Below are 27,493 nucleotides of genomic sequence, written 5' to 3' on the forward strand. Positions count from 1 at the left end.
CCGATATCTGTTGAGTGCGCCCTGATGTAGATGGCCTCCATTGTACCTCACAAAGTCAAGTGGTCTTGTTTGGTGTCTAGAATCTTAACCCCCTTCAACAAAACTGTTCTGTAGACTTAACATGAATATGGTGCATATGGTTGCCACCCATAACCTTGCTATTGGTTGTCTTTTAACAGGGGACAAAACAGAAACCAACAGGAGATCCTGAAAGGTCAGGCCAAAGGTCAAGGTCAAACCAAGGAGACGGCTCAGAGCAGGAGACAGAAGGAGAAGAACAAGTCCTCTCGGGCCAATCACAACCGGCGAGCCATGGCGGACAGAAAGATGGCCCGGGGGATGGGCCCACTCACGTAAACTCATCTGTAGAACAACACATTGGCATTTCAAATGGCAACGTTCTTTACTCAAAACCATTTGGTTAACAAGAGCCGACGTTTCGATGACTGTCATCTTCATCAAGGCAATTATGACTGGTTTGCAGTGCACTGAAGCTGGGTGTTACTGCTCCCGATGTGGCCCCAAACATAAAGCGTGAGCAGTAACATCTAGCTTCAGTGCACAGTGAACTAGTCATAATTGTCCTGAAGAAGATGACAGATGGCCATCAAAACAAGTGGTTGCCATTCAGTCATTCACCAACATGATGAAATTATTTACAGACATTTACCTTTCATTTCTTTGATGTCTTAAGTTACCTTTTGTACAATGAAGTAGCCTTTTGGCCACCAATTCTGTATTGGATACAGGGTTGGTAGCATGGAAAAGGTTAAGCTCTTCTCACTCTTGCCATATTCAGTTTTTCTTGTTTATATTCAAACATATCTAAGAATATGGCAAGATTCTACAATCTTCAAAATGATAAACTGGCACTTATCATAAGCAAGAAGTCTGCTAAGTGATAGGAGTTCACTGTCTGTCAACATGATGCAATTTCATTCTAAAAAAGGCCAGTATTTTAAGCTCTCTACATGTCTGGTTGTAGAACCATTGACACAATTATAGTGAATCTTTTGCCTACATATCATTCAACCACTGCAATGTGTACAAATGTATGTCGAGGAAGTAAATTTTGATGTCACTGTTTCTTAAAGAATGTTAGAAAATTGTGCCAATCAGACTATATCATTCTGGATACAATAGTGACAGATTGCAGAACTTTGTGTCTTACAGTGCGGTCACTTTTGTCATAGTTCGTCGCCCAATTTTGATGTTGCAGCATTTTCAGGCAAGCCGTGACAGAACCAACTGCAGACAAGGATTGAAGGCAGATTTTTCCAACATGAGACTGCATTTTTCAGGATTTCTGTTTCAGAACTATCCCAAGAATGACTTCAATTTGCGATCGTACTAGTGTAATTCCTGATTTTTCATTGTACTGTAGTTATGTTCACTGTTTTCATTGTCACTTCTGTACCGTGAACTCATCATTACAGTCAATAATTCCTGAATCTTCATGTTCTTTTTCCTGCACCTGTGGCCACCGTGAATATATAGTTCCGTGAACATGTCCACATTTTTCTCAGACCAACTTTTGCTACCGTGAACATAAAGGGAATTACAGTATGTGACCTGCCCCTGAGCGACACTAACTGCACATTGTGACGTGAAATCTACAGATTGCCTAACATTGTACTGTAAAACCTGTAAAGATATTGTAAAGAAGGGAAACCCTTCACTTAATGATTGCTGTTGTTCAGAGTGACTTCAATTGTGCGATCGTACTTTGTAACCTGCCCCTGAGTGGCATTAAGTGCACATTGTGACGTGAACTCTACAGTTTGTCTAACATTGTACTGTGAAACATGTAAGGATATTGTAAAGAAGAGGAACCCTTCACTTAATTGCTGTTGTTGCTTTTACATTTGTTCATAAAGTAAAAGGAAACTTAACGTCACAAGTCGTTTCAGGCCTCTTGAAGATTAATGTCGAAAAGGTTCTTGCGTATCTTTTGCAAATTAATTTTTGATTTGATTCATTGAAATTGCAACAGTGCAATACACGCGGAACATAGGCAGCTGTTGCTGGTGTTGTGTCCCGCACATAGAAACGAATACTGGACAAACAAAACTCATTTTCACTTAAGTCTAGTGGGGAAAGTCGTATAAAGTGCCTTTCCCAAGGGCGCAAGACAGGTGGCATGTCAGGATTTGAACCCGAGACCTCTTAATTCCGAGTCGCGAACACAGCAGTTGCCCCCCACGACCCCACTGCAAAATTAGAAAAGTACTTGGAGATGGAATCCTCCACCCTCCTTGCATTTGCCTTTGCATACTTGTAATCTGCAATTTTAGAGATCTTCCCAAAGAATCATCCCAAAACACAAGGCCATGATACAGAAAACCCCTTAAAGATCCATTCATAAGTATAACTTTAGGTGTTAGTCATACATGTATATGAGTTCCGAATAAGCTGAATAAAATGAGTAAGTGAATGAGTGAGTGAGTGAGTGAGTGAATGGGTAAATGAATGAATAGAAGTTATGGTGGATGAAAGATGTTCACCATGCTGATCATCTGCATCTTTCATTCACCAGTACTTCTGTTAATTCATTCATTCATTCACACTCATTCACTCATTCAGCCACTCATTTCATTGAACTTTCTCGGAAGTCATATACATGTATGACTTTGTTTCCTTTATTCATTGTTGAGAGAGAGAGAGAAAGAGAGAGAGACTGGTTTATTTGTACTATGTACGTACACACAAAAGCCTGTAAGCAGCCATATTTGGCTGAATTGAGAAGGCTTTAAAACATAAAATGCGCTGATAGTACAGCTATTTGATAAAAGTTCGTTACATTTGATAAATACCAATTCGTTGCATATCAAGTTTGCATTAATAATTACCACACGTTAAAAGCACAATAATGCAATATAAATACAGTCGTGCGTATCCATAATTCTAGATATAGAATATAAAGGAATATTGTCCAAATGGCCGCCTACTTACAATGAGTGCAAGATATTCCACAAAAGACTACAAGTATATAGTCTCCCTATGCAATACATAGTCTTGCAAAGTACATTAGTTCCCTTGTTATGTAATAGAAGCTGCCATACTTACATAGTAAGCAATTTGTGACCAAGATAGCTATGTAATGACATGATATGGCAAGGCAGATTGAATGTGTTCAGTAGTGTCTCCATAGTTAGCTAATCCTGAGTGACGATTTGGGGATGACTGATAACTGCTTTACTCTACTGTTGGAGGGCATTTCTGCATAATCTAATGTTGTTCAGTACTTTTGCCATGTTGGGATGTGCAGATTTGTCCCCGTAGATAACTTTCATCATATTCAAAGACTGTTGGTAATACTTCATGGCTTTACTGTGGTCACCGAGTTGTTTCCAACATACCCCAATGTTAGAAAGTGATGAAGCAATGTCGGGGTGTGGCGTTGTTTCGCCATAGATAGCTTTCTTCATCTTCAGTGACTGTTCGTGATAACTGATAGCTTTCCTCTGGTCACCAACGTTGCCCCAGCAGGACCCAATGTTGTTTAGTGATGAAGCAATTTCGGGATGTGGCGTTGTTTCCCCATAGATAGCTTTCCTCATCTTCAGCGACTGTTCGTGATAACTGATAGCTTTCCTCTGATCACCAAGGTCACTCCAACATGTCCCAATGTTGTTTAGTAATGTAGCAATGTCGGGATGTGGCGTTGTTTCGCCATAGATAGCTTTTTTCATCTCCAGTGATTGTTCGAAATAACTGATAGCTTTCCTCTGATTGCCAAGACCGCTCCAACATGTCCCAATGTTTACCAGTAATGAGGAAAATACGATACGCATTTCGGTGCCTGCATGAATAGTATTTCCAATGCTAAGTGCCTGTTTGACGTAGCTGATCGCTGTGTCATAGTCACCGCGCCTGTAAGTGACATTACCTAGCGCTAAAACTATGTCAAACTTTTTTTCCTCGTCACCACCCGCCTCTTTCAGTGCTGCCTCAAAGTAACGTACGGATGCATCTAACTGCAACAACTCTTGTGTTATTCGACCTCTGGTTTGAGATGAGTTGTCAAAGATGGATGTTTTGAATATATTTTTGGTTTGATTTTCCTTTTGAATTGTATCCATAATACGCATTTTTAATGGAATGGCAGTATAGTAGTACCTGAACAACATTTTTGAGTCTGGTATGTGAAAAACTGTCTCAACGACCGTGTCATCTATGTCATGTTTGTCCAGCTGGACTTTCATCTCCGTGAGAGGAGACAGTCTGTCCTTCTGTCCTCCGTTGGCAATATACGTTCTTAACCGTAGCTCCGCTGAGATGCTGATCAGTACAGTCAAGTGGTGGGCATCTTCGTCACTGATCCGCTGTGTCTTGTGTAACTCTTCTATCATTCCCCACACACTGGGGATCGTAACGCCGCAACAAATACTCAACACATCAACGGCCACGCTGGGAAAACGGTAGATTTCTTTCTTCACGTCCAGAAGCTGTCCGGTTGGTTCAACGTTTTTTATTTCCCGAATGTTATCCTTCAGTATCAGCATTGCTGACAACCGTGAAAGAACAGGGGAACGGTCTACGCTTTTGTTGACAATGCTTGTATACTCATCCACCAAAGACTCGTCCCCTGTTAAGTAGGTCACCCGTCTGAGGATGTCTGACAGGTGATAGCCTTCCGCCAGCGCGATTTCCAGATGCTGATATTCGGCCAACTTGGCAGGAGTCTGGATGAGACCAACTGGAGGTTTGTTTTTGGTTTGGTCTCTTCCAAACGGAGTCTTAGAAGCCCATGGCATGAAGCCATCGAAGGCGAAGCCGCGAGGTGTGATGGAGTCGTAGAACCAGTCTTTCTCTGGGTCTTCTGAGAGAAAGTCGTTGAGTGACGGGATGGCCATGGCTGGGAGAATGGTTTCCCCAAGGTTGATGACTTTTAGATGTAAGTAGTGTGTGAGATTTAGGAAATACCTCAGTGTATCATCATCACCCTTCCCCTCCTCAATCAGAATGGCGAACTCCAGGTCGGAGTACGGCGTCACCAGTTCTGTGGCCTGTGAACCCAACCCCATGAAAGCGTACTTACAGTGAGGAGGTCCGAGTTTGGCGATGCATTCATCCGTCAGTACTTGGATAAACTCTTGTCTTTCAACTGTGATACTCTTGAACAAGTTCTTGATTGCTTCAGCTCGTTTGATCTCTACCTCTCTCACGACGGGATCGTCTTCATCATACTGATAAGGGTTGTGTTCCTGATGAATTGTTTCGAGCTGAGATTTTGCACGTGCGCGCAAGTTGTCCAGTTCCTTTCTGTGATCTAACGCGCTGCTATACGGACACGGTTCACAGTTAAGTTTACAGGTGTTTCTAAGAAACTGCCTTTCTGTTTCTTGCAGTCTTGGTACCATGTTTTGTTTGTCTCCATTTGACCGTGCCATCGAGGCGTTATACAGAGCTGCCGCCTGTGTGAATTTCCTACCTTCTCCTGTCCGCTTGCCTCGCTCGATGTAGACGTCCCCCAACCTGCACAGACAGTCGGCTTCCTTTGCCTTGTTGGGCTTAATGCGATCTGTAGGTATTAAAATTAAAAAAAAAAAGAAATTCCAATCAAAATAAAAAAAGGAAATGGCAAATCGGAGATTTAGTTCTTCCTGTGAATGTTATGATTTGTTAGTTGTATTGCTAGTGTATTGGTTAATCATGGGGAAATATAGAAATGCAACTACATCATAGAATCTATTATACATTATACGATTGTATGACGTAACTTAATCCGGTATTTCACTATTGTTTATGTTTCATACTACGAATACACGTTCCTGGTGACCTCATATAACTGTATCATCCAAAACATGCTGGGTCACAACCCTGTCAACCAACTGAAACCCAATCTCCACCCACTTTCAATCCTTGCTCATGACAAGATAAACACAAACTTCCCTTAAACCGGCACTGCCCAAAACAATACTTTCGTCCCAGAAGAAATTACAAGTATAAAAAGTGTATAACAGACCGTGAACCAGCTTCAGGGCGGCTGCCAGGTTCTGCTCTGCTGCGTCCAGGTCTCCATTTCTCACGTCACGGTCTGCCGTCTGGATGTACCTGCGGTAGGATCTAAACAGGGAAATAAGTTTTGAACAAACATCAGTTCACAAGGGTGACAAATACACAAAAAGTGTTGTACGATTTTGCCAGCTATGCCGCTGGACTAGAAATGAATTGTATGCCAGTAATAGTCACAAATTGCTGTTCTACATACTAGTAACTGAATTGTGAAATAAATATATGGCAATATTTTTTATGTAATTTTGATTAATTGATTATTAGCATTCCTTTATGAAAAACTTATGTGTGATATTGTGCTACATTTCATTATACGGAATACTACGGAGTACTAACTCATTACAGAGTTAGTACGATTTGAAACAATCAACAACAGGTGTAACCATATGAAGAATACTCACATTTCTTTGTTAGCTTTTCTGGCTGTTTCTGCATTCTGGAATTCTCTACGAAGTTCCGAAGAGCTGTGAAAAATAACGTAATGTTTGTTGAATGCTATTACAAGGAATGTAAGTGAGTATATACCTTTTGGGACGAACATCCCTGTGTATCTAATTTTTTCGTCCATCCACCCATCCATCCATCCATCCATCTATCCATCCATGCATTCATTCATTCATCCATTCATCTATCTATCTATCCATCCATCCATCCATCCATCCATGCATCTATCCATGCATTCATTCATTCATCCATCTATTCATCTATCTATCTATCCATCCATCTATCCATCCATCCATCCATCCATTTATCCATCCATCCATCCATCCTTCCATCCATCCATCTATCCATGCATCCATCCATCCATGCATCCATCCATGCATGCATGCATCCATCCATCCATCCATCCATCCATCCATCCACCCATCCCTCCATCCATCCATCCAAACCACCCTTGTACTTACATATGTAGACTGCGCATTGCGTTATTAACGTCGTCGCTAGATGGCGCAGCTGAGACGTGGCCCTTCCGTCCCCCCACGTCGTGTTGCCGTTGCGTACGTGTTGTCCACTACGTGAACCGACAGGAAGTCATGAATCATTAACTGGTGAGCAAACTAGCCTCCTGTGCAGGCCCCGCGGCGGCGGGGAAGAGTTTTTAACACGTTATTTTAATATAGCCAGCTGCAGCCATCCTACATAGCCGCGGAGAGAAGGTTCCTACCTGTTCCGAATTGTTTTAAGTTCTTGTTGTGAGGGCTAGCCCTTTATAATAGCCTCCGGCTAGTCGGGCAGTCCTGGCTGTATACATATGTCATATTCAGCCTAATAAATCAAATCGAATGTTCCATTCTTGGGCGGAATGGAACCTTCTCTCGGCAGCTATGTAGGATGGCCGGCTATATTAAAATAACGGGTTAAAAACTCTTTCACACCGCCGCAGGGCCTGCACAGGAGGCTATGAGCAAACGTACCATTCTACTCACAACTGAACTTAGACGAGTGGTCAAAGGTTAATGTCCCGAGGTGACCCCTGGGAAGCCAAGCCAAAGTACACGTTTTAAGATGTTGTGACAACAGCTATAGATGATTTGGTCATCATGGACTACATGTGAACGTGTGTACGGTTTTAGTAGGAATTTGAATGATGTAAACTTTATCTTGTTGATATATTTTGTCTGGCCCTCACCTCTTCCCTCATGACCTCAATAATAAGCGGTTTTGCAAGCAGATTTGAGCTTTCATGAATAAAGAATGGTTCAAATCAACAAAAAAAACAAAATAAGAAATCTCTTCAAAGATTTAAAACCTCTGTGAAGTATATAATGCATAATATTAACAACGACTTCTGAGAATTTAAGAACATCACATTAGCACATAATAATAAAAGACATTAGTATTGAGCTCATGAAGACAATACTCAAACACTACTTCCGTGTTTCTACAAAATATTTCTTAATTTACTCACCTTGTTTCTTGGTTTGGTGGTGTCTTGCCTGATTTTTGCAGTGTGCAGTAAGCGGTGAACAATGACAACTGTTCCATGAACGTTGTGACACCGCGCCAGTGCCCTGTTGTACAGAGCAGTAGCTCTGGTCAAGTTTCTAGTGTCTCCAGTTTCTGTTCCTCTTTTCAGGTACACGTCACCCAGACTCTTGATCGCTTCTGATTCTAACATGCTGTCGTCTTTTACTATCGCCTCTACCATAACCTGTGCGTATCCAACCAGCAAAGGGTCTGTGTTTCCTCCGGTAGCCAGTCTCTTGTCCAGATCTTGGAACTTTGCCGCTACCTTTGCTGGTGTAGTCGTCTCCTTGTCTTCAGTTGGCTGTTCTTTACCCTGTGACGACAGCCCTTGTAAAAGCCTCTCTGTGTAGTAGTAGCGGTGTTCTATACCATCTGCCTGTTCTTCATGGTAACACCGCACCATAGCAGCAATGTAAAGCGCCAAGGCTGTGTTGAACTTCCCCACCTCCTTCCCGAGTCTTCCCTTCTCCACGTTCACGTCGCCCAGAGTTTTGAGCAGCTCCACTTCAGCCAGCCTGTCCGTGTCGGCCATGGCGTCCACCAGGGCACGGAGGTAGCCTGTCTCCGCCCGGGCTAGTCCGTACCTCCTGCCCTTCTCGTCCGCCTCACGGAGTTTCTCACACACCCGCAACATGCTGACTTTCTGCTACAAAATGTCCCTAAAACTCCTTGTCTTCACGGTCTCCGTGTTAACATTATGCATCTGACTTGAACAGGCACAGGTTTCACACTGCTTGTGTCAACATTACGTCATCCGCCAATACAAAGGTCAAAGGTTCAATACACAAAAGGTTCGGAAATACCCGTGTCCGTAAACATATCAGGTAACCTGCGTACGTGCCTATGCCTTTTAAAAGTGTTCAGGCCAGGGCCTCTTTCATGCATATGTTTAACGCAGTCTCCCAGGTAGCCTGGTTTTTCGTCGCCACCACTGCGTATTTAGGTGCTTAAATTAGGTCCAGTGTCGTCTTTGATAAGATCTTTTTACCATGTTGGGTCTTTTATGTGGTCTCGTGTTCGGGAAACCCCGCTGGTATACCTTAGGCCTTATTTGTACAATCGGGAATTACAGTACATTGGTGTGGTGAGTGACCCCAACTAAACACAAGAATTCCCTATTCGCCGAAAGGTCTACTCTACTCTATTATTATGTACTGTGCAGTCCGATAGCCAGTCTCCGCAAGGGCTAGTCCGTACCTCCTGCCCTTGGCGTTCGCCTTACGGAGTTTTTCACACACCCGAAACACTTTACCTCTGCTACATGTGGTAATGAAAATATTGTGGAAACACAAGGACTATCACGTCATCATTGTCTGCGGGTAAGAACGCACATAAGGGTAAGGCTGGTGCTGTCCTTGGTGCTGATCATGTTATTCCGCAGGTACCTGCTAGATGGCGCTGCAACACAGTATAGCCACTTCTAGATCGGCACGACTCACGGCAGATGCGGCAGTTATTAGTCCTCAGCATTCCGCAATAGACAACTATGGGTGTGGCCGATATGTATGTAGATATAGCGTATTGTGTGTGGAGGGACTACAACCTGTCAACCATCATCCTGTATTCTGTTTGCTCAAGATTTTACTTCTGCTGTATGTGGTAATGAAAAGATTCCTCACGAATCACATTAGATGCGGCAGTTATATATATATATATATTAGTCCTCAACATTCCCCAATAGACAACTATGGGTGTGGTTGATATGTATGTAGATATAGCGTATTGTGTGTGGAAGGGGGGGGGGCTACAACCATCATCCTGTATTCTGTTTGCTCAATTGTACATACCAGTACTTAAGTAGATAGGTATCACCACATTAGTTACAAAAAAAAAAAAAACAAATGGGTGTGACTGATACATGTATGTATGTAGATATAGCGTATTGTGTGTGGAGGGGGTACAACCTGTCAACCATCACCCTGTATTCTGGTTGCTCAAGATTTTACTTCTGCTGTATGTGGTAATGAAAAGATTCGTCACGAGTCACGGCAGATACGGCATTTATTGGTCCTCAACAGTCCTCAATAGACACTAGAAATAGCGTATTGTGTGTCGAGGGGGGGGGGGGGTACACCATCATCCTGTGTCCTGTTTGCTCAATTGTACATACCATTAGTCCAGTAGATAGGTATCACCACATTAGGCCATCTTGATTTGATTATATGGATGACATCCTCCGGGAACCCCAAAATTGATGCGCGCGTGCGAATAAAAAAAAAGTTTTGCAAAAAAAAAAGTTGTTTTCATTATGAAATCTACGTGGTCATGAGGGTTGAACAAATGGGACGGAATATGGTTTGGCGAATAATCTAGTCTTCAAGTTCATTTCTTTACAATTTCGTCTTTTTTCGTTTAATTTTGGCATTCTACGACAATTGGTATGGTTTTTTTTGTAACTTACGGTATATATTTGCTCATTTTGCAACTGTTTTGTACGATTTACAGTATGGTTGAAAACTTTTTTTTTTTGAAACGGCCGAAAATTCATGCGCGCGCGGATGTCATCCATATAATCAAATCAACATGGCCTTAAAAACAAACATCTTTTTGATCGTTTTGTTCTGTTGCAATGAACCTGACTTCTTACCGTCGCTGTTGTTGTCATGGCGAGAATCACCGGCTCATTCAATACCATCGTGATGCTGATAATCCACATCTTTCATCATCCATAAGTTCTGTTCACTCAATCACTCACTCACTCACTCACTCACTCACTCACTCACTCTCTCACTCACACACTCACTCACTCACTCACTCACTCTATCACTCACTCACTCTATCACTCACACACTCACTCACTCTCTCTCACTCTCTCACTCACTCACCCACCCACTCACTCACTCATTCACTCTCTCGCTCACTCACTCACTCTCTCACTCACTCACTCACCACTCTCTCTCACTCACTCACTCACTCACTCACTCCCTCATTCACTCACTCACTCATTCACTCACTCACTCACTCACTCATTCACTCACTCACTCACTCACTCAATCACTCACCCACTCACTCACTCTCTCACTCACTCACCCACTCACTCACCCAGTCACTCTCTCACTCTCTCACTCACTCACCTACCCACTCACCCACTCAGTCTCGTAGCTGTAAGCCGTAGGGGTTGCCGTATAGCTGTAAGACTTAAACCTATTTACACAAAGATAATAAACACTATTTCTTTGTTTCTTTACTGACCTTCCTGCGTCGCTCACTCACTCTCTCACGCACTCACTCTCTCACTCACTCTCACTCACTCTCTCACTCACTCACACACTCTCTCACTCACTCACTCACTCACTCACTCACACACTCACTCACTCATTCACTCCCTCATTCATTCACTCACTCACTCACTCATTCACTTACTCATTCACTCTCTCATTCACTCACTCACTCATTCACTCACTCATTTCATTGAGCTTACCCGGAACTCATATACATGTATGACTTTGTTTCCTTTATTCATTGTCATGCTAATCCCTGATTCTAGATAAAAGGCACAAAGGAATTGTCCAAATGGCTTCCTACTTACAATGAGTGCAAGAAATTCCACCAAAGACTACAAGTATATCTATTAGTCTCCCTACGCAATAAATAGTCTTGCAAAGTACATTGATACATTAAATACTTGAAAAGTACATTAATACATGTAATAGAAGCTGCCATACTTACATAGTATGCAATTTGTGATCAAGATATCTATGTAATGACATATGGCAGATTGGAGATGTGCAGTAGTGTCCCCATAGTTAGCTAATCTTGAGTGACGATTTGCGACAACTAATAACGGCTTTACTCTACTCGCGGAGGGCACTTTTACATGACCGAATGTCGTTCAGTGCTTTTGCTATTTTGGGATGTGCTGGGTTGTCCCCATAGAAAAGTTTCATCATATTCAAAGATTGTTCGTAATACGTCAGGGCTTTTCTGTGATCAACGAGTTTGTGCCAACATGTCCCAATGTTGTGTAGTGATAAAGCAATGTCGGGATGTGGCATTGTTTCACCATAGATAGCTTTCTCCATCTTCAGTGACTGTTCGTAATAAGTGATAGCTTTCCTCTGATCACCAAGGTCACTCCAACATGCGCCAATGTTGTTTAGTGATTCAGCAACGTCGGGATGTGGCGTTGTTTCGCCATAGATAGCTTTCCTCATCTTCAGGGACTGTTCGTGATAACTGGTAGCTTTCTCCTTATCACCAAGGTCACTCCAGCATGCCCCAATGTTGTTTAGTGATGACGCAATGTGGGGATGTGGCGTTGTTTCGCCATAGATAGCTTTCATCATCTTCAGTGACTGTTCATAATAAATGATAGCTTTTCTCTGATCACCAAGGTCACTCCAGCATGCCCCAATGTTGTTTAGTGATGACGCAATATCAGGATGTGGTGTTGTGTCACCATACATTATTTTCTTCATCTTTAGTGACTGTTCATTATAATCGATAGCTTTTCGCTGGTCACCAAGGTCATTCCAACACGTTCCAATGTTGTTTAGTGATTCAGCAACGTCGGGATGTGGCGTTGTTTCGCCATAGATAGCTTTCCTCATCTTTAGTGACCATTCATGATAACTGATAGCTTTTCTCTGATCACCAAGGCCACTCCAACAGTACCCGATGTTGTTTAGTGATGAAGCAATGTCGGGATGTGGTGTTGTTTCACCATAGATAGCTTTCTTCATCTTTAGTGACTGTTCGTAATACCTGACAGCTTTCCTCAGGTCACCAAGGTCACTCCAGCATACCCCAATGTTGTTTAGTGATCCAGCAATGCCGGGATGTGGCGTTGTTTCACCATAGATAGCTTTCCTCATCTTCAGTGACTGTTCGTGATAACTGACAGCATTCCTCAGGTCACCAAGGCCCCTCCAACATACCCCAATGTTGTTTAGTGATTTAGCAATGTCGGGATGTGGCGTTCGTTTGCCATAGATAGCTTTCCTCATCTTAAGTGACTGTTCATAATAACTGATAGCTTTTCTCTGATCACCAAGGCCACTCCAACAGTACCCGATGTTCTGTAGTGATGAAGCAATGTCGGGATGTGGTGTTGTTTCACCATAGATAGCTTTCTTCATCTTCAGTGACTGTTCGTGATAAATGACAGCTTTCCTCAGGTCACCAAGTTCACTCCAGCATGCCCCAATGTTGTTTAGTGATCCAGCAATGTGGGGATGTGGCGTTGTTTCGCCATAGATAGCTTTCCTCATCTTCAGTGACTGTTCGTGATAACTGAGAGCTTTCCTCAGGTCACCAAGGCTCCTCAAACAGTTCCCAATGTTGTTTAGTGATTTAGCAATGTCGGGATGTGGCGTTGTTTCGCCATAGATAGCTTTCCTCATCTTCAGAGACTGTTCATTATAATTGATAGCTTTTCTCTGATCACCAAGGTCATTCCAACAGTTCCCAATGTTGTCTAGTGATTGAGCAATATCGGGATGTGGCGTTGTTTCACCATAGATAGCTTTCATCATCTTCAGTGACTGTTCGTAATAACTGATAGCTTTCCCGTGATCACCAAGGCCGCACCAACAGGATCCAACGTTTATGAGTAACGCGGCAAATACGCGACGCATGTCGCCTGCATAAATAGTATTTCTAACTCTGAGTGACCCTTCGTAGTAGCTGATTGCTTTCTTATAGTCACCTCGCATTTGCGAGACTTTTACTAATTCAAAAATTATGTCAAACTGTTGTTTCTCGCGATCGTCACCACCCGCCTCTTTCAGTGCTGCCTCTAAGTGACGTTCGGATACGTCTAACTGTAACAGCTCTTGTGCTATTCGACCCCTGGTTAGAGATGAGTTGTCAAAGACAGCCGTTTGGAATATCTTTATCGTTGGACTTACCTTTGTAATTGTATCCACAATGCATTTTTTAAATGGGATGGCTGTATAGTAGTACCTGAACAACATTTTAGAGTCTGGTATGTGGAAAACTGACTCAACGATTGTGTCATCTACGTCATGTTTGTCCAGCTGGACTTTCATCTTCGGGAGAGGAGACAGTCTGTCCTTCTGTCCTCCGTTTGCAATGTACGTTCTTAACCGTAGCTCCGCTGAGATGCTGATCAGTACAGTCAAGTGGTGGGCATCTTCGTCACTGATCCGCTGTGTCTTGTGTAACTCTTCTATCATTCCCCACACACTGGGGATCGTGATACCAAAGCAAATACTCAACACTTCAACGGCCACGCTAGGAAAACGGTAAATTTCCTTCTTCACATTCAGAAGTTGGTCGGTTGGTTCAACGTTTTTTATTTCTTGAAAGTTATCCTTTAGTATTAGCATTGCTGACAACCGTGATAGAACAGGAGAACGGTCTACACTTTTGTTGACAATGCGTGTGTACTTATCTACCAAAGACTCATCTCCTGTTAAGTAGGTCACCCGTCTGAGGATGTCTGACAGGTGATAGCCTTCCGCCAGGGCGATGTGCAGATGCTGATATTCGGCCAACTTGGCAGGAGTCTGGATGAGACTAACGGGAGGTTTGCTTTTGGTTTGGTCTCTTCCAAACGGAGTCTTAGAGGCCCATGGCATGAAGCCATCGAAGGCGAAGCCACGAGGTGTGACGGAGTCGTAGAACCAGTCTTTCTCTGGGTCTTCTGAGAGAAAGTCGTTGAGTGACGGGATGGCCATGGCTGGGAGGATGGTTTCCCCAAGGTTGATGACTTTTAGATGTAAGTAGTGTGTGAGATTTAGGAAGTACCTCCGTGTATCATCATAATCCTTCCCCTCCTCAATCAGAATGGCGAACTCCAGGTCGGAGTACGGCGTCACCAGTTCTGTGGCCTGTGACCCCATGCCCATGAAAGCGTACTTACAGGGAGGAGGTCCCAGTTTGGCAATGCATTCATCTGTCAGTACTTGGATAAACTCTCGTCTTTCAACTGTGATACTCTTGAACAAGTTCTTGATTGCTTCAGCTCGTTTGATCTCTACCTCTCTCACGACGGGATCGTCTTCATCATACTGATAAGGGTTGTGTTCCTGATGAATTGTTTCGAGCTGAGATTTTGCACGGACGCGCGAGTTGTCCAGTTCCTTTCTGTGATCTAACGCGCTGCTATACGGACACGGTTCACAGTCAAGGTTACAGGTGTTTCTAAGAAACTGCCTTTCTGTTTCTTGCAGTTTTGATACCATGTTTTGTTTGTCTCCATCTGTTCTTGCCATGGAGGCGTTATACAGAGCTGCCGCCTGTGTGAATTTCCTACCTTCTCCTGTCCGCTTACCTCGCTCGACGTAGACGTCACCCAACCTGCACAGACAGTCGGCTTCTTTAGCCTTGTTGGGTTTACTGCGATCTGTAGGTTGGAATTTAAACAGATCATATAGAAGCAAAGTCGTGCGCTTATTATTATTTTTTGTTTTATACAAAACCGAGTATCCCATTAGAGAGGAAAATAAGTTAATGGAACTGCCAATGAAAAATTAAGGGAAGACGTAAGAAAGATTATATTATTTAAAGTTTAAACAGACCGTGAACAAGCTTCAAGGCGGCTGCTAGGTTCGCCTCTGCTGCGTCCAGTTCTCCATTTCCCAAGTCGCGGTCTGCCGTCTGGATGTACCTGCGGTAGGTTCTGAACAGCGAAAGAAACTTTATTTTGAAACAAATAAACGTACCAATACTTCACATGGGCATCAAATGCACTACAAAGTGTTTGACATACTGTTCAATAGACTACGCAGAAAATTGAACAACGTGGTCTTTTTAACAATGTCACAAAGCAACGTTAAACAACGCAGAAATTGATAATACGTTTCTGTCCAGCAAGATACTAAATGGCCCCTTGTTCGTGTTTTACAGGTATTTTGATTTGAAATAATCAACTCCACTACCTCACACAAGTAAACATAACAGCACTAACATGTCGTTTTCAACTTGACTGGTGGTTCCGTCGCTAGAGGGCGCAGCTGAGAAGACAGAGAGGTGGCCCTTCCGTCCTCTCACGTCTTGTTGTTTTTGCGTACGTGTTGACCTCTGCAAGAACCATAGGAAGCAGTAAAGTTATGTATGATTATGTCATGCCATGTAAACCATAAAAGAACTTTCACCAAAGGTCAAAGGTTAACGGCCTGTCATGACCCCTGGAAAGCAAACTGGGTCTATGTTAAATACGGAGTATTTACACGGGAATATAAAATGTGATGATTTGTTGTTTATTTGGACAGCATCTAACTACAAGGGCGACATAATATTGTCAATATGTAACGTTACACACACAGACCCACGGACCAAAATGCATACATCTTCATAGCTTTTTATACTATTCTGTCGTCAAAAATTTAGTGCAAACGCATAAACCATATTTTTGTTCAGCAATGACGTTTAAGCAATAACGTTGATAAATCAATAAGAAGTTGGTATCATTCTAGCGCAAGAAAAAGCCCATGACCTTAAGCGACACGATACGCTTTACGCTTAGCGGCACGATATGCATGACTGGATTTATGGAGCTAAGCAAACCAAGTGGGAACCCGGAAGTCAGCACTGCCAAGTTTCGTCATGCTCAAATCAAAATAGTTCTCTCACCTTGTTTCCTCTGGCGATATCTTGTCTGATTTTTGCGGTGTGCAGTAAGCGGTGAACAATGACAACTGTTCCATGAACGTTGTGACACCGCGCCAGTGCCCTGTTGTACAGAGCAGTAGCTCTGGTCAAATTTCTAGTGTCTCCAGTTTCTGTTCCTCTTTTCAGGTACACGTCACCCATACTCTTGGTCGCTTCTGTTTCTAACATGCTGTTGTCGTTTACTATCGCCTCTACCATCACCTGTGCGTATCCAATAAGCAAAGAGTCTGTGTGACCTCCGGTAGCCCGTCTCTTGTCCAGGGCTTGAAACATTGCCGCTACCTTTGCAGGTGTAGTCGTCTCCTTGTCTTCAGTTGACTGTCCCTTACCCTGTGACGACAGCCCTTGTAAAAGTCTCTCCGTGTAGTGGTAGCGGTGTTCTATACCATCTGCCTGTTCTTCATGGTAACACCGTACCATAGCAGCAATGTAAAGAGCCAAGGCTGCTTTGAACTTCCCCACATCCTTCCCGAGTCTTCCCTTCTCCACGTTCACGTCGCCCAGAGTTTTGAGCAGCTCCACTTCCGCCAGCCTGTCCGTGTCGGCCATGGCGTCCACCAGGGCACGGAGGTAGCCTGTCTCCGCCCGGGCTAGTCCGTACCTCCTGCCCTTCTCGTCCGCCTCACGGAGTTTCTCACACACCCGCAACATGGCGACTTTCTGCTACAAAATGTCAAATGTCTTCACGGTCTCCGTGTTAAAATTATGCGCCTGACTCGAACAGGCACAGGTTTCACACTGCTTGTGTCAACATTACGTCATCCGCCAATACAAAGGTCAGAGGTTCAATACACAAAAGGTTCGGAAATACCCGTAAACTGTAAACATATCAGGTAACATGCGTACGTGCCTATGCCTTAAGTGTTCAGGCCAGGGCCACTTTCATGCATATGTTTAACACAGTTTCCCAGTTTCCCAGTTTCACAGTTTAAATCAGGTCCAGTGTCGTCTTTAATAAGATCTTTCTACCATGTCGTGGCGTCGGTGGCGCAACGGTTAGACCGTTGGACTTGGAACCGAGAGGTCACGGGTTCGATAGTCACCGTGACCCGACGTTGTGCCCTTGGGAAAGGCACTTTATACGACTTCCTCACCATGTATGGTGGAGTGACGCCCACCGAGCCTCTTAGGCTAATTGTCTAACTGGGTGTAAAAACGACCCTACGGATTTGGTCCGCGAATGTGTCAACATCACACATTTGCGACCAAAAGCCGTTAATCTTTTTTTTTTACTATGTTGGGTCTTTTATGTGGTCTCGTGTTCGGGAAACCCCTCTGGTATACCTTAGGCCTTATTTGTACAATCGGGAATTACAGTACATTGGTGTGGTGAGTGACCCCAACTAAACACAAGAATTCCCCTATTCGCCGAAAGGTCTACTCTACTCTATTATTATGTACTGTGCAGTCCGATAGCCAGTCTCCGCAAGGGCTAGTCCGTACCTCCTGCCCTTGGCGTTCGCCTTACGCAGTTTTTCACACACCCGAAACATTTTACTACTGCTCTGTGTGGTATTAAAAAGATTGTGGAAAAAAAACAAGGACTATTATGTCATCATTGTCTGCTGGGAAGAACCCACATAAGGATAAAGCTGGTGCTGTCCTTGGTGCTGATCATGTCATTCCGCAGGCACCTGCTAGATGGCGCTTCAACACAGTATAGCCACTGCTAGATCGGTACGATTTACGGCAGATGCAGCAGTTATTAGTCCTCAACGGTCCTCAATAGACAACTATAGGAGTGGCTGATATGTACTTAGATATAGGGTATTGTGTGTGTGGGGTGGGGGGGGGCGTACACCCATCATCCTGTATTCTGTCTGCTCAATTGTACAGTGATCCAGCAATGTCGGGATGTGGCGTTGTTTCGCCATAGATAGCTTTCATCATCTTCAGTGACTGTTCGTGATACCTGATTGGAGATGCGGCAGTTACTAGTCCTCAACAGTCCTCAATAGACAACTATGGGTGTGGCTGATATGTATGTAGATATAGCGTATTGTGTGTGGAGGGGCTACAACCTGTCAACCATCACCCTGTATTCTGTTTGCTCAAGATTTTACTTCTGCTGTATGTGGTAATGAAAAGATTCGTCACGAGTCACGTCAGATGCAGCATATATTAGTCATCAACATTCCCCAATAGACAACTATGGGTGTGGCTGATATGTATGTAGATATAGCGTACTGTGTGTGGAGGGGCTACAACCTGTCAACCATCATTCTGTATTCTGTTTGCTCAAGATTTTACTTCTGCTGTATGTGGTAATGAAAAGATTCGTCACGAGTCACGGTAGATGCGGCAGTTATTTATTCATTTCTGTATTCTTTTACCAGGGTGGCACTACTCAGTGTCATAGCACTACTTTTCAGAGTGGCCCTGGGTACGACACACATATATACACGGAAATACAACAATATTTACACCAAAAACAAAATCATAATCGTGATCCATTACTCGTAATCGGGGTCATGCCAGGTCGTAATAAGGGAGGGAAGTCAGAGGTCACAACTGAGCATACATTGTTCTGAATGTCTGTATCGACGGTGCAGTTCTAACACCGGGTGGGAGTTTATTCCAGCCCACTGCACCTCGATAAGCAAACGTTCTCTTGCCACATTCCAACCTAGCTTTAGGAAGTCGCAGGGACTGGTTCACACTGTGTCGGGTGGAGTAGTTGTGGGTTTCTAGGGTACGGTTAAAGATGTCTAGGTACTCTGGCAACTGGTTGTTTATCGACTTTCGTACAGTTTGTAGGAGATGCATATGACGACGTGAAGACAGATCTTTCCAGCCAAGGCTGGATAGATGATCAGAGCTGACATGTGATCTATATGGTAAACCTAGTGAGTGAGTTATTAGTCCTCAACAGTCCTCAATAGACAATAGACAGTCCTCAATAGACACTAGAAATAGCGTATTGTGTGTAGGGGGGGTGGTACAACCATCATCCTGTATTTTGTTTGCTCAATTGTACATACCAGTAGTCCAGTAGATAGGTATCACCGCATTAGTTAATAAAAAACAAATCTTTTTGATGGTTTTGTGCTGTTGCTATGAACCTGCCTTCTTACCGTCGCTGTTGTTGCCATGGTGAGAATCACCGGCTCATTCAATACCATCGTGATGCTGATAATCCACATCTTTCATCATCCATAACTTCTGTTCACTCACTCACTCACTCACTCACTCACTCACTCACTCACTCACTCACACACTCACTCACACACTCACTCACTCACTCACTCTCTCTCACTCACTCACTCACTCACACACTCGCTCACTCACTCACACACTCACTCACTCACTCACTCTCTCTCACTCACTCACTCACTCACTCACTCACTCACTCACTCACTCACTCACTCACTCTCTCGCTCCATTGAGCTTACTCAGAAACAATACAAGACTTTTTTTCCTTTATTCATTTGTACAGTATAGACATGTAGTCCCTGACTTTAGATGATGATGATGAATGACTTTATTTCAGGAAAAAACCCATAGTACAGACAAGGACCACATAGACACTAAACACACAACAATCTATATACATTTTTAAAATACGTGTTCCTGAATTGGCAGTCTGATCTCAAAAGACAGCATATAATGCTATTGTTGGTGGCGTACATTCTATTAATGAAAGCATAACACAATTTCCTGCGTCTAGCATCGAATGTATCGGTCGAGAGGTGTACAAACATTGAACTGGCACTACAACCTCTTGGCAACTTAAGGAGAATACGAAAGCAATTATTGTATGCAACACGACACTTAGCTAGTACACTCGCATGAACAGAGTTCCATAACTGGACTCCAAACAACTGAGAACAGTAGGACATAAACAAAGTCTTCTTCACAACGGGCGAACAATGATAGAATTTGCGATTTATACAATTGGTATGGCGATATAGGCGTCTAATTTCAGCTCGAACACAGTCATTGTCACTTAACTTCGCATTTAAATGAATACCAAGATATTCAAAAGAATCCACATATTTCAACTCAACATTATAAATTTTCACGGCGGGCAGAGGCTGCTGGAGTGGAAGGCCAGCGCTCGGGAAGTACATACAACAAGTTTTATTTGTGTTAAACAAAATATCATTTTCCTTACCAAAATGTTCACATATCTCAACCAGTTTCTGAAGGGATTTAACACTGGGGCAAATCAAGCACAGATCATCGGCATACAGCAGATGGTTTACAATAAAACCGCCGACGCGACAGCCAACTCTGGCATTTTTCAGTTTTAGACTAAGATCATCAATATAGATGTTAAATAGATGAGGCGACAAAAGGCTGCCTTGTCGTACCCCATTGGAGACAGTGAACCGGGTTGACAAAGTAGAACCCCATCTTACACACATGGTCTGGTTCTCATACCAATAGACCAGAAGTCTCACAAGGTATAACGGTACATTCCTTTCAAGAAGCTTTTTAAACAAGAGCCAGTGGTTCACACGATCAAAGGCCGTGGAGGCGTCCATAAAACAAACGAATACGGGAGATCCCAGTCCCTTGTAATATTCAATAATTTCCTTCAGAGTAAAAACACACATATCAATACCATGCTTGGGTTTAAATCCAAACTGGTAGTCAGATGTCTGAAGGAAGGGTTTAAGGCGACTAAGTAACAGCGACTCCAAGACCTTGGAAAGTGCAGAGGTGATGGCAATTGGTCTATAGTTATCACTACTGGAGATATTACCTGATTTGTTCTTAATGACAGGCACAATGATGGTATCCAACAAAATATCAGGAATAAAATTGTGAACAATAACAGATGTCAATAACAATGAAAGATAAATACAAATTCTTGGGCCCGCATACTTGAAATGTTCATTACAAATACCATCAGAGCCAACAGCCTTCCCATTGGGCAATTCCTTAATGATGTTAACAAGTTCCAACACAGTAATTTGCATATCATAATCAAATTCACATGTACGTGACATAGCAGACATCACAGGTGGCTTGTGAGCCCGGTTATCAACTGAATTTAAGAGACACTCAAAATGCTTTCTCCAGTGATCAGCCACCATACCGAGATATAGGACATATCAGAAAAGCATAAATCGCTGCTTATGTGTAGGAATCCCACCAAAGACTGTACATGAAACTTATATACTATCATACTATGCTCCATTCTGGAAAGTGTATTTGGTAGTTTCCTAGAATTCCTGTTATGTAATAGAAGCCACCATACCGAGTATACATTTTGTGAGCAGTATAGCTATGTAATGACATGATATGGCAAGGCAGAGTGGAGGTGTTCAGTAGTGTCTCCATAGTTAGCTAGTCCTGAGTGACGATTTGCTATAACTACTATTACTAACGGCTTTACTCTACTCGTGGAGGGCACTTTTACATGATCTAATGTTGTCTAGTACTATTGCAATGATGGGATGTGCCGGATTGTCCCCGGATTTCATCATATTCAAAGACTGTTGGTAATACTGCATGGCTTTACTGTGATCACCGAATTCATGCCAACATGCCCCGATGTTGTGTAGTGATGACGCAATGTCGGGATGTGGCGTTGTTTTGCCATAGATAGCTTTCCTCATCTTCAGTGACTGTTCGTAATAACTGATAGCTTTTCTCTGATCACCAAGACGACTCCAACATGTCCCAATGTTGTTTAGTGATAACGCAACGTCGGGATGTGGCGTTGTTTCGCCATAGATAGCTTTCCTCATCTTCAGGGACTGTTCGTGATAACTGATAGCTTTCCCCTTATCACCAAGGTCACTCCAGCATGCCCCAATGTTGTTTAGTGATGACGCAATGTGGGGATGTGGCGTTGTTTCGCCATACATAGCTTTCTTCATCTTCAGTGACTGTTCGTAATAACTGATAGCTTTCCTCTGATCACCAAGGAGACTCCAACATGTCCCGATGTTGTTTAGTGATTTAGCAATGTCGGGATGTGGCGTTGTTTCACCATAGATAGCTTTCATCATCTTCAGTGACTGTTCGTAATAACTGATAGCTTTTCTCTGATCACCAAGGTTTGTCCAACATACCCCAATGTTGTTTAGTGTTGAAGCAATGTCAGGATGTGGCGCTTTTTCGCCATAGATAGCTTTCGTCATCTTTAATGACTGTTCGTAATAACTGATAGCTCTCCTCTGATTACCGAGGTCACTCCAACACTTCCCGATGTTGTTGAGTGAAGAAGCAATGTCGGGATGTGGTGTTGTTTCCCCATAGATAGCTTTCCTCATCTTCAGTGACTGTTCGTAATAACTGATAGCTTTCCTCTGATCACCAAGGTCTGTCCAACATACCCCAATGTTGTTTAGTGATGATGCAATGTCAGGATGTGGCGCTGTTTCCCCATAGATAGCTTTCCTCATCTTCAGTGACTGTTCGTAATAACTAATAGCTTTCCTCTGATCACCAAGGCCACTCCAACAGTTACCAATGTTGTTTAGTGATGAAGCAATGTCTGGATGTGGCGTTGTTTCACCATAGATAGCTTTCCCCATCTTCAGTGATTGTTCGTGATAACTGATAGCTTTCCTCTGAATACCAAGGTCACTCCAACAGTTCCCAATGTTGTTTAGTAATGAGTAAAATTCTGGAGGCATTTCGGTGCCTGCATAGATATTATTTCCAGCGCTCAGTGCCCGTTCATAGTAGCTCTTCGCTTTCTCATAGTCACCGCGACTGTGTGAGACACTGCCTAACCCAAAAAGTATGTCAAACTGCTTTTCTTCGTCACCACCCGCTTCTTCCAGTGCTGCCTCGAAGTGACGTATGGATGCGTCTAACTGCCACAGCTGTTGTGTTATAAGACCCCTGGTTTGAGATGAGTTGTCAAAAATGGCAGTTGGGAATATCTTTGCTGTTCGATTATCCTTTTCAACTGTAACTACAATGCATCTTTTTAATGGCATGGCTGTATAGCAGTACCTGAACAACATTTTAGAGTTTGGTATGTGGAAAACTGACTCAACGATAGTGTCATCTACGTCATGTTCGTCCAGTTGGACTTTCATCTCCGTGAGAGGAGACAGTCTGTCCTTCTGTCCTCCGTTGGCATTGTACGTTCTTAACCGTAGCTCCGCTGAGATGCTGATCAGTACAGTCAAGTGGTGTGCATCTTTGTCACTGATCCTCTGTGTCTTGTGTAACTCTTCTATCATTTCCCACACACTGGGGATCGTGATACCACAGCAAACACTCAACACATCAACGGCCACGCTGGGAAAACGGTAAATTTCCTTCTTCACGTCCAGAAGTTGCGCCGTTGGTTGAACGTTTTCTATTTGTCGAATATTATCATTCAGTATCAGCATTGCTGACAATCGCGACAGAACAGGGGAACGGTCTACACTTTTGTTGACTCTGTTCACATAATCTTCCACCAAAGACTCGTCCCCTGTTAAGTAGGCCACCCGTCTGAGGATGTCTGACAGGTGATAGCCTTCCGCTAGGGCGATGTGCAGATGCTGATATTTAGCCAACTCGGCAGGAGTCTGGATGAGACTAACGGGATCTTTGGTTTTAGTTCTGTCTCTTCCAAACGGAGTCTTCGAAGCCCATGGCATGAACCCGTCGAAGGCGAAGCCGCGAGGTGTGACGGAGTCGAAGAACCAGTCTTTCTCTGGGTCTTCTGAGAGAAAGTCGTTGAGTGACGGGATGGCCATGGCTGGGAGGATGGTTTCCCCAAGGTTGATGACTTTCAGATGTAAGTAGTGTGTGAGATTTATGAGGTACCTCCGTGTATCATCATCATCCTTCCCCTCCTCAGTCAGAATTGAGAACTCCAGGTCGGAGTACGGCGTCACCAGTTCTGTGGCCTGTGACCCCAGCCCGATGAAAGCGTAGTTACAGGGAGGAGGTCCCAGTTTGGCGATGCATTCATCTGTCAGTACTTGGATAAACTCTCGTCTTTCAACTGTGATGCTCTTGAACAAGTTCTTGATTGCTTCAGCTCGTTTGATCTCTACCTCTCTCACGACGGGATCGTCTTCATCATACTGATAAGGGTTGTGTTCCTGATGAATTGTTTCGAGCTGAGATTTTGCACGGGCGCGCAAGTTGCCCAGTTCATTTCTGTGATCTAACGCGCTGCTATACGGGCACGGTTCACAGTCAAGGTTACAGGTGTTTCTAAGAAATTGCCTTTCTGTTTCTTGCAGTTTCGTTACCATGTTTTGTTGGTCACGTGCACCATCTAGATCTGTTCTGGCCATGGAGGCGTTATACAGAGCTGCCGCCTGTGTGAATTTCCTACCTTCTCCTGTCCGCTTACCTCGCTCGACGTAGACGTCACCCAACCTGCACAGACAGTCGGCTTCTTTGGCCTTGTTCGGTTTACTGCGATCTGTGGGTAGGATTTTGAAAAGATCAGATAAAAGCAAAGTTGTGCACCTTAATTGAATTCAAAACAAAGTCTGGCGGGAAAATAAGCTAATTAAACTGTCAATGGAAAATTAAGACAAGACTTAAGATTATATTATGTACGAATAAAAAGTTATGATAACAGACCGTGAACCAGTTTCAGGGCGGCTGCTAGGTTCTGCTCTGCTGCGTCCAGGTCTCCATTTCCCACGTCACGGTCTGCCGTCTGGATGTACCTGCGGTAGGATCTGAACAGGGAAAGAAACGTTGTTTTGAAACACATTAACGTACTACACATTAACGTACTACACAAAGGCGACAAATGCACCACAAAGCGTTAACATAGAAACATAGAATACACTGTATAGTAGACCAAGCATTCTCTTATTATCAGTACATAAATTTTAACAACGTTTTCTTTATCAACAACGTCACAAAACGACGCATTAGCGTTTATTTGCTTGGTTGTATAATGCTTTACTTTACACTCAACAAAATGCCAAATGACGCCACATTCATGTTTATTAATGAGTTAATTCAAAATCTTTATATATAATAGACAAGGAAATATAGAAACACTGACAAGTCATCGTCAACTTGACTGGCGGTTCCGTCGCTAGAGGGCGCAGCTGAGAAGGGAGAGAAGTGGCCCTTCCGTCCTCTCGCGTCTTGTTGTTTTTGCGTACGTGTTGCCCTCTGCAAGAACCATAAGAAGAAGTAACGTTATGTATGATTAACAGGTGGTCATGTAAACCACAAAAAGAGCTTTAACCAAAGGATAAAGGTAAATGATCTGACATGACCCCTGGAAGACCAAACTGAGTCTATGTTGAATACTGAGTATTTGGAGGGGAATATAAAATGTAATGATTGGATGCTTTTTTGCACATCATTTAATTACAGCTGCGAAATATGACACGTTCCATCCTATTTTCAAGACGTACATACCCATCGACCAAAAATACACGTATATTCGATTCACAACTTATTACACTTTTGTACTAAAATTACAGTGCAAACTCCACCCATACGTTTGTTGAATTAAGCAATGAAGGGAATTAATTATTACAGGAAGCTGGTATTATTCTAGGGCAATTAGCTACATGATAAGCCATTTTACCATTGGTGGTGCGAAATGCATGACGGGATTCATGGAGGTAAGTAAACAAACAGAGTGGAAACCCGGAAGTAAGCACTAGCGAGTTCCGTCATGCTCAAGTTAAAATAGTTCACTCACCATGTTCCTTGTTGTGTTGATGTCATGCCTGATTTTTGCGGTGTGCAGTAATCGGTGAACAATGACAACTGTTCCATGAACGTTGTGACACCGCGCCAGTGCCCTGTTGTACAGAGCAGTAGCTCTGGTCAAGTCTCTAGTGTCTCCAGTTTCTGTTCCTCTTTTCAGGTACACGTCACCCAGACTCTTGATCGCTTCTGTTTCTAACATGCTGTTGTCGTTTACTATTGCCTCTACCATCACCTGTGCGTATCCAACCAGCAAAGAGTCTGTGTTACCTCCGGTAGCCCGTCTCTTGTCCAATGCATGAAACTTTGCCGCCACCTTTGCAGGTGTAGTCGTCTCCTTGTCTTCAGTTGGGTGTTCCTTACCCTGTGACGACACCCCTTGTAAAAGCCTCTCTGTGTAGTTGTAGCGGTGTTCTATACCATCTGCCTGTTCTTCATGGTAACACCGCACCATAGCAGCAATGTAAAGCGCCAAGGCTGCGTTGAACTTCCCCACGTCCTTGCCGAGTCTTCCCTTCTCCACGTTCACGTCGCCCAGAGTTTTGAGCAGCTCCACTTCCGCCAGCCTGTCCGTGTCGGCCATGGCGTCCACCAGGGCACGGAGGTAGCCTGTCTCCGCCCGGGCTAGTCCGTACCTCCTGCCCTTCTCGTCCGCCTCACGGAGTTTCTCACACACCCGCAACATGGCGACTTTCTGCCACAAAATGTCCCAAAAACTCCTTGTCTTCACGGTCTCCGTACTAGCTTTATGCGTCCGACTTCAACAGGCACAGGTTTCACACTGCTTGTGTCAACATTACGTCATCCGCCAATACAAAGGTCAGAGGTTCAATACACAAAAGGTTCGGAAATACCCGTGTCCGTAAACATATCAGGTAACCTGCGTACGTGCCTAAGCCTTAAGTGTTCAGGCCAGGGCCACTTTCATGCATATGTTTAACACAGTCTCCGAGGTAGCCTGGTTTTTCGTCGCCACCACTGCAACTTTAGGTGCCAAAATTAGGTCCAGTGTTGTCTTTGATATAAGATCTTGCTACCATGTTGGGTCTTTTATGTGGTCTCGTGTTCGGGAAACCCCGCTGGTATACCTTAGGCCATATTTGTACAATCGGGAGTTACAGTACATTGTGTGGTGAGTGACCCCAACTAAACACAAGAATTCCCTATTCGCCGAAAGGTCTACTCTACTCTATTATTATGTGCTGTGCAGTCCGATAGCCAGTCTCCGCAAGGGCTAGTCCGTACCTCCTGCCCTTGGCGTTCGCCTTACGGAGTTTTTCACACACCCGAAACATTTTATTTCTGCTCTGTGTGGTATTAAAAACATTGTGGA

The 27,493-nt window shown here is 43.6% G+C and overlaps 4 protein-coding genes across 4 annotated transcripts in view; 1 reads left to right on the top strand and 3 right to left on the bottom strand.

Moving 5' to 3' along the window:
- The window catches only part of LOC109466455 (activating signal cointegrator 1 complex subunit 2-like), a 12,158-nt gene extending 10,985 nt beyond the window's left edge, over positions 1–1,173 (top strand). The window contains exon 19 of the mRNA XM_019764177.1: positions 180–1,173. Coding sequence (XP_019619736.1) covers positions 180–357 — 178 coding nt within the window. The 3' untranslated portion in view covers positions 358–1,173. The remainder of the gene's footprint in view (positions 1–179) is intronic.
- Positions 1,174–3,200: 2,027 nt separating this feature from the next.
- LOC109466456 lies at positions 3,201–27,063 on the bottom strand. Its single transcript, XM_019764178.1, is given in 12 exon segments — positions 3,201–3,640; positions 3,905–5,524; positions 5,969–6,057; positions 6,924–7,030; positions 7,928–8,632; positions 11,772–13,504; positions 13,754–15,295; positions 15,471–15,571; positions 24,289–24,898; positions 25,063–25,163; positions 25,499–25,611; positions 26,153–27,063. Coding segments are annotated over 12 exon segments (7,854 nt in total). The 5' UTR covers positions 26,846–27,063.
- LOC109466497 lies at positions 16,074–17,214 on the bottom strand. Its single transcript, XM_019764221.1, has one exon. The coding sequence runs from the start codon at positions 17,212–17,214 to the stop codon at positions 16,507–16,509; it is 708 nt and encodes a 235-aa protein (XP_019619780.1). The 3' UTR covers positions 16,074–16,506.
- Positions 21,760–23,054, bottom strand: LOC109466492 (nephrocystin-3-like). The gene is made up of 3 exons (XM_019764213.1): positions 22,896–23,054; positions 22,689–22,826; positions 21,760–22,562 (listed from the first exon to the last, which is right to left on the bottom strand). The coding sequence occupies exons 1-3, from the start codon at positions 23,052–23,054 to the stop codon at positions 21,909–21,911; spliced, it is 951 nt and encodes a 316-aa protein (XP_019619772.1). The 3' UTR covers positions 21,760–21,908.
- Positions 27,064–27,493: the final 430 nt, after the last annotated feature.

The sequence above is a fragment of the Branchiostoma belcheri genome, unplaced genomic scaffold (genome assembly GCF_001625305.1).
Source record: "Branchiostoma belcheri isolate BF01 breed outbred unplaced genomic scaffold, Haploidv18h27 scaffold168, whole genome shotgun sequence".
NCBI lineage: Eukaryota > Metazoa > Chordata > Leptocardii > Amphioxiformes > Branchiostomatidae > Branchiostoma > Branchiostoma belcheri.

Bases quoted from the DNA above. Each gene is read 5' to 3' on its own strand.
- LOC109466492 (XM_019764213.1), bottom strand. From the start codon at position 23,054: ATGGGGAAAGCTATCTATGGTGAAACAACGCCACATCCAGACATTGCT. The intron at 22,827-22,895 runs GCGCCACATCCT...CTTGGTGATCAG, and splicing joins AAGCTATCTATGGGGAAACA to AGGAAAGCTATCAGTTATTA. The intron at 22,563-22,688 runs GCTATCAGTTAT...CTTGGTGATCAG, and splicing joins ACCTCGGTAATCAGAGGAGA to AGAAAAGCTATCAGTTATTA.
- LOC109466497 (XM_019764221.1), bottom strand. From the start codon at position 17,214: ATGTTGCGGGTGTGTGAGAAACTCCGTGAGGCGGACGAGAAGGGCAGG.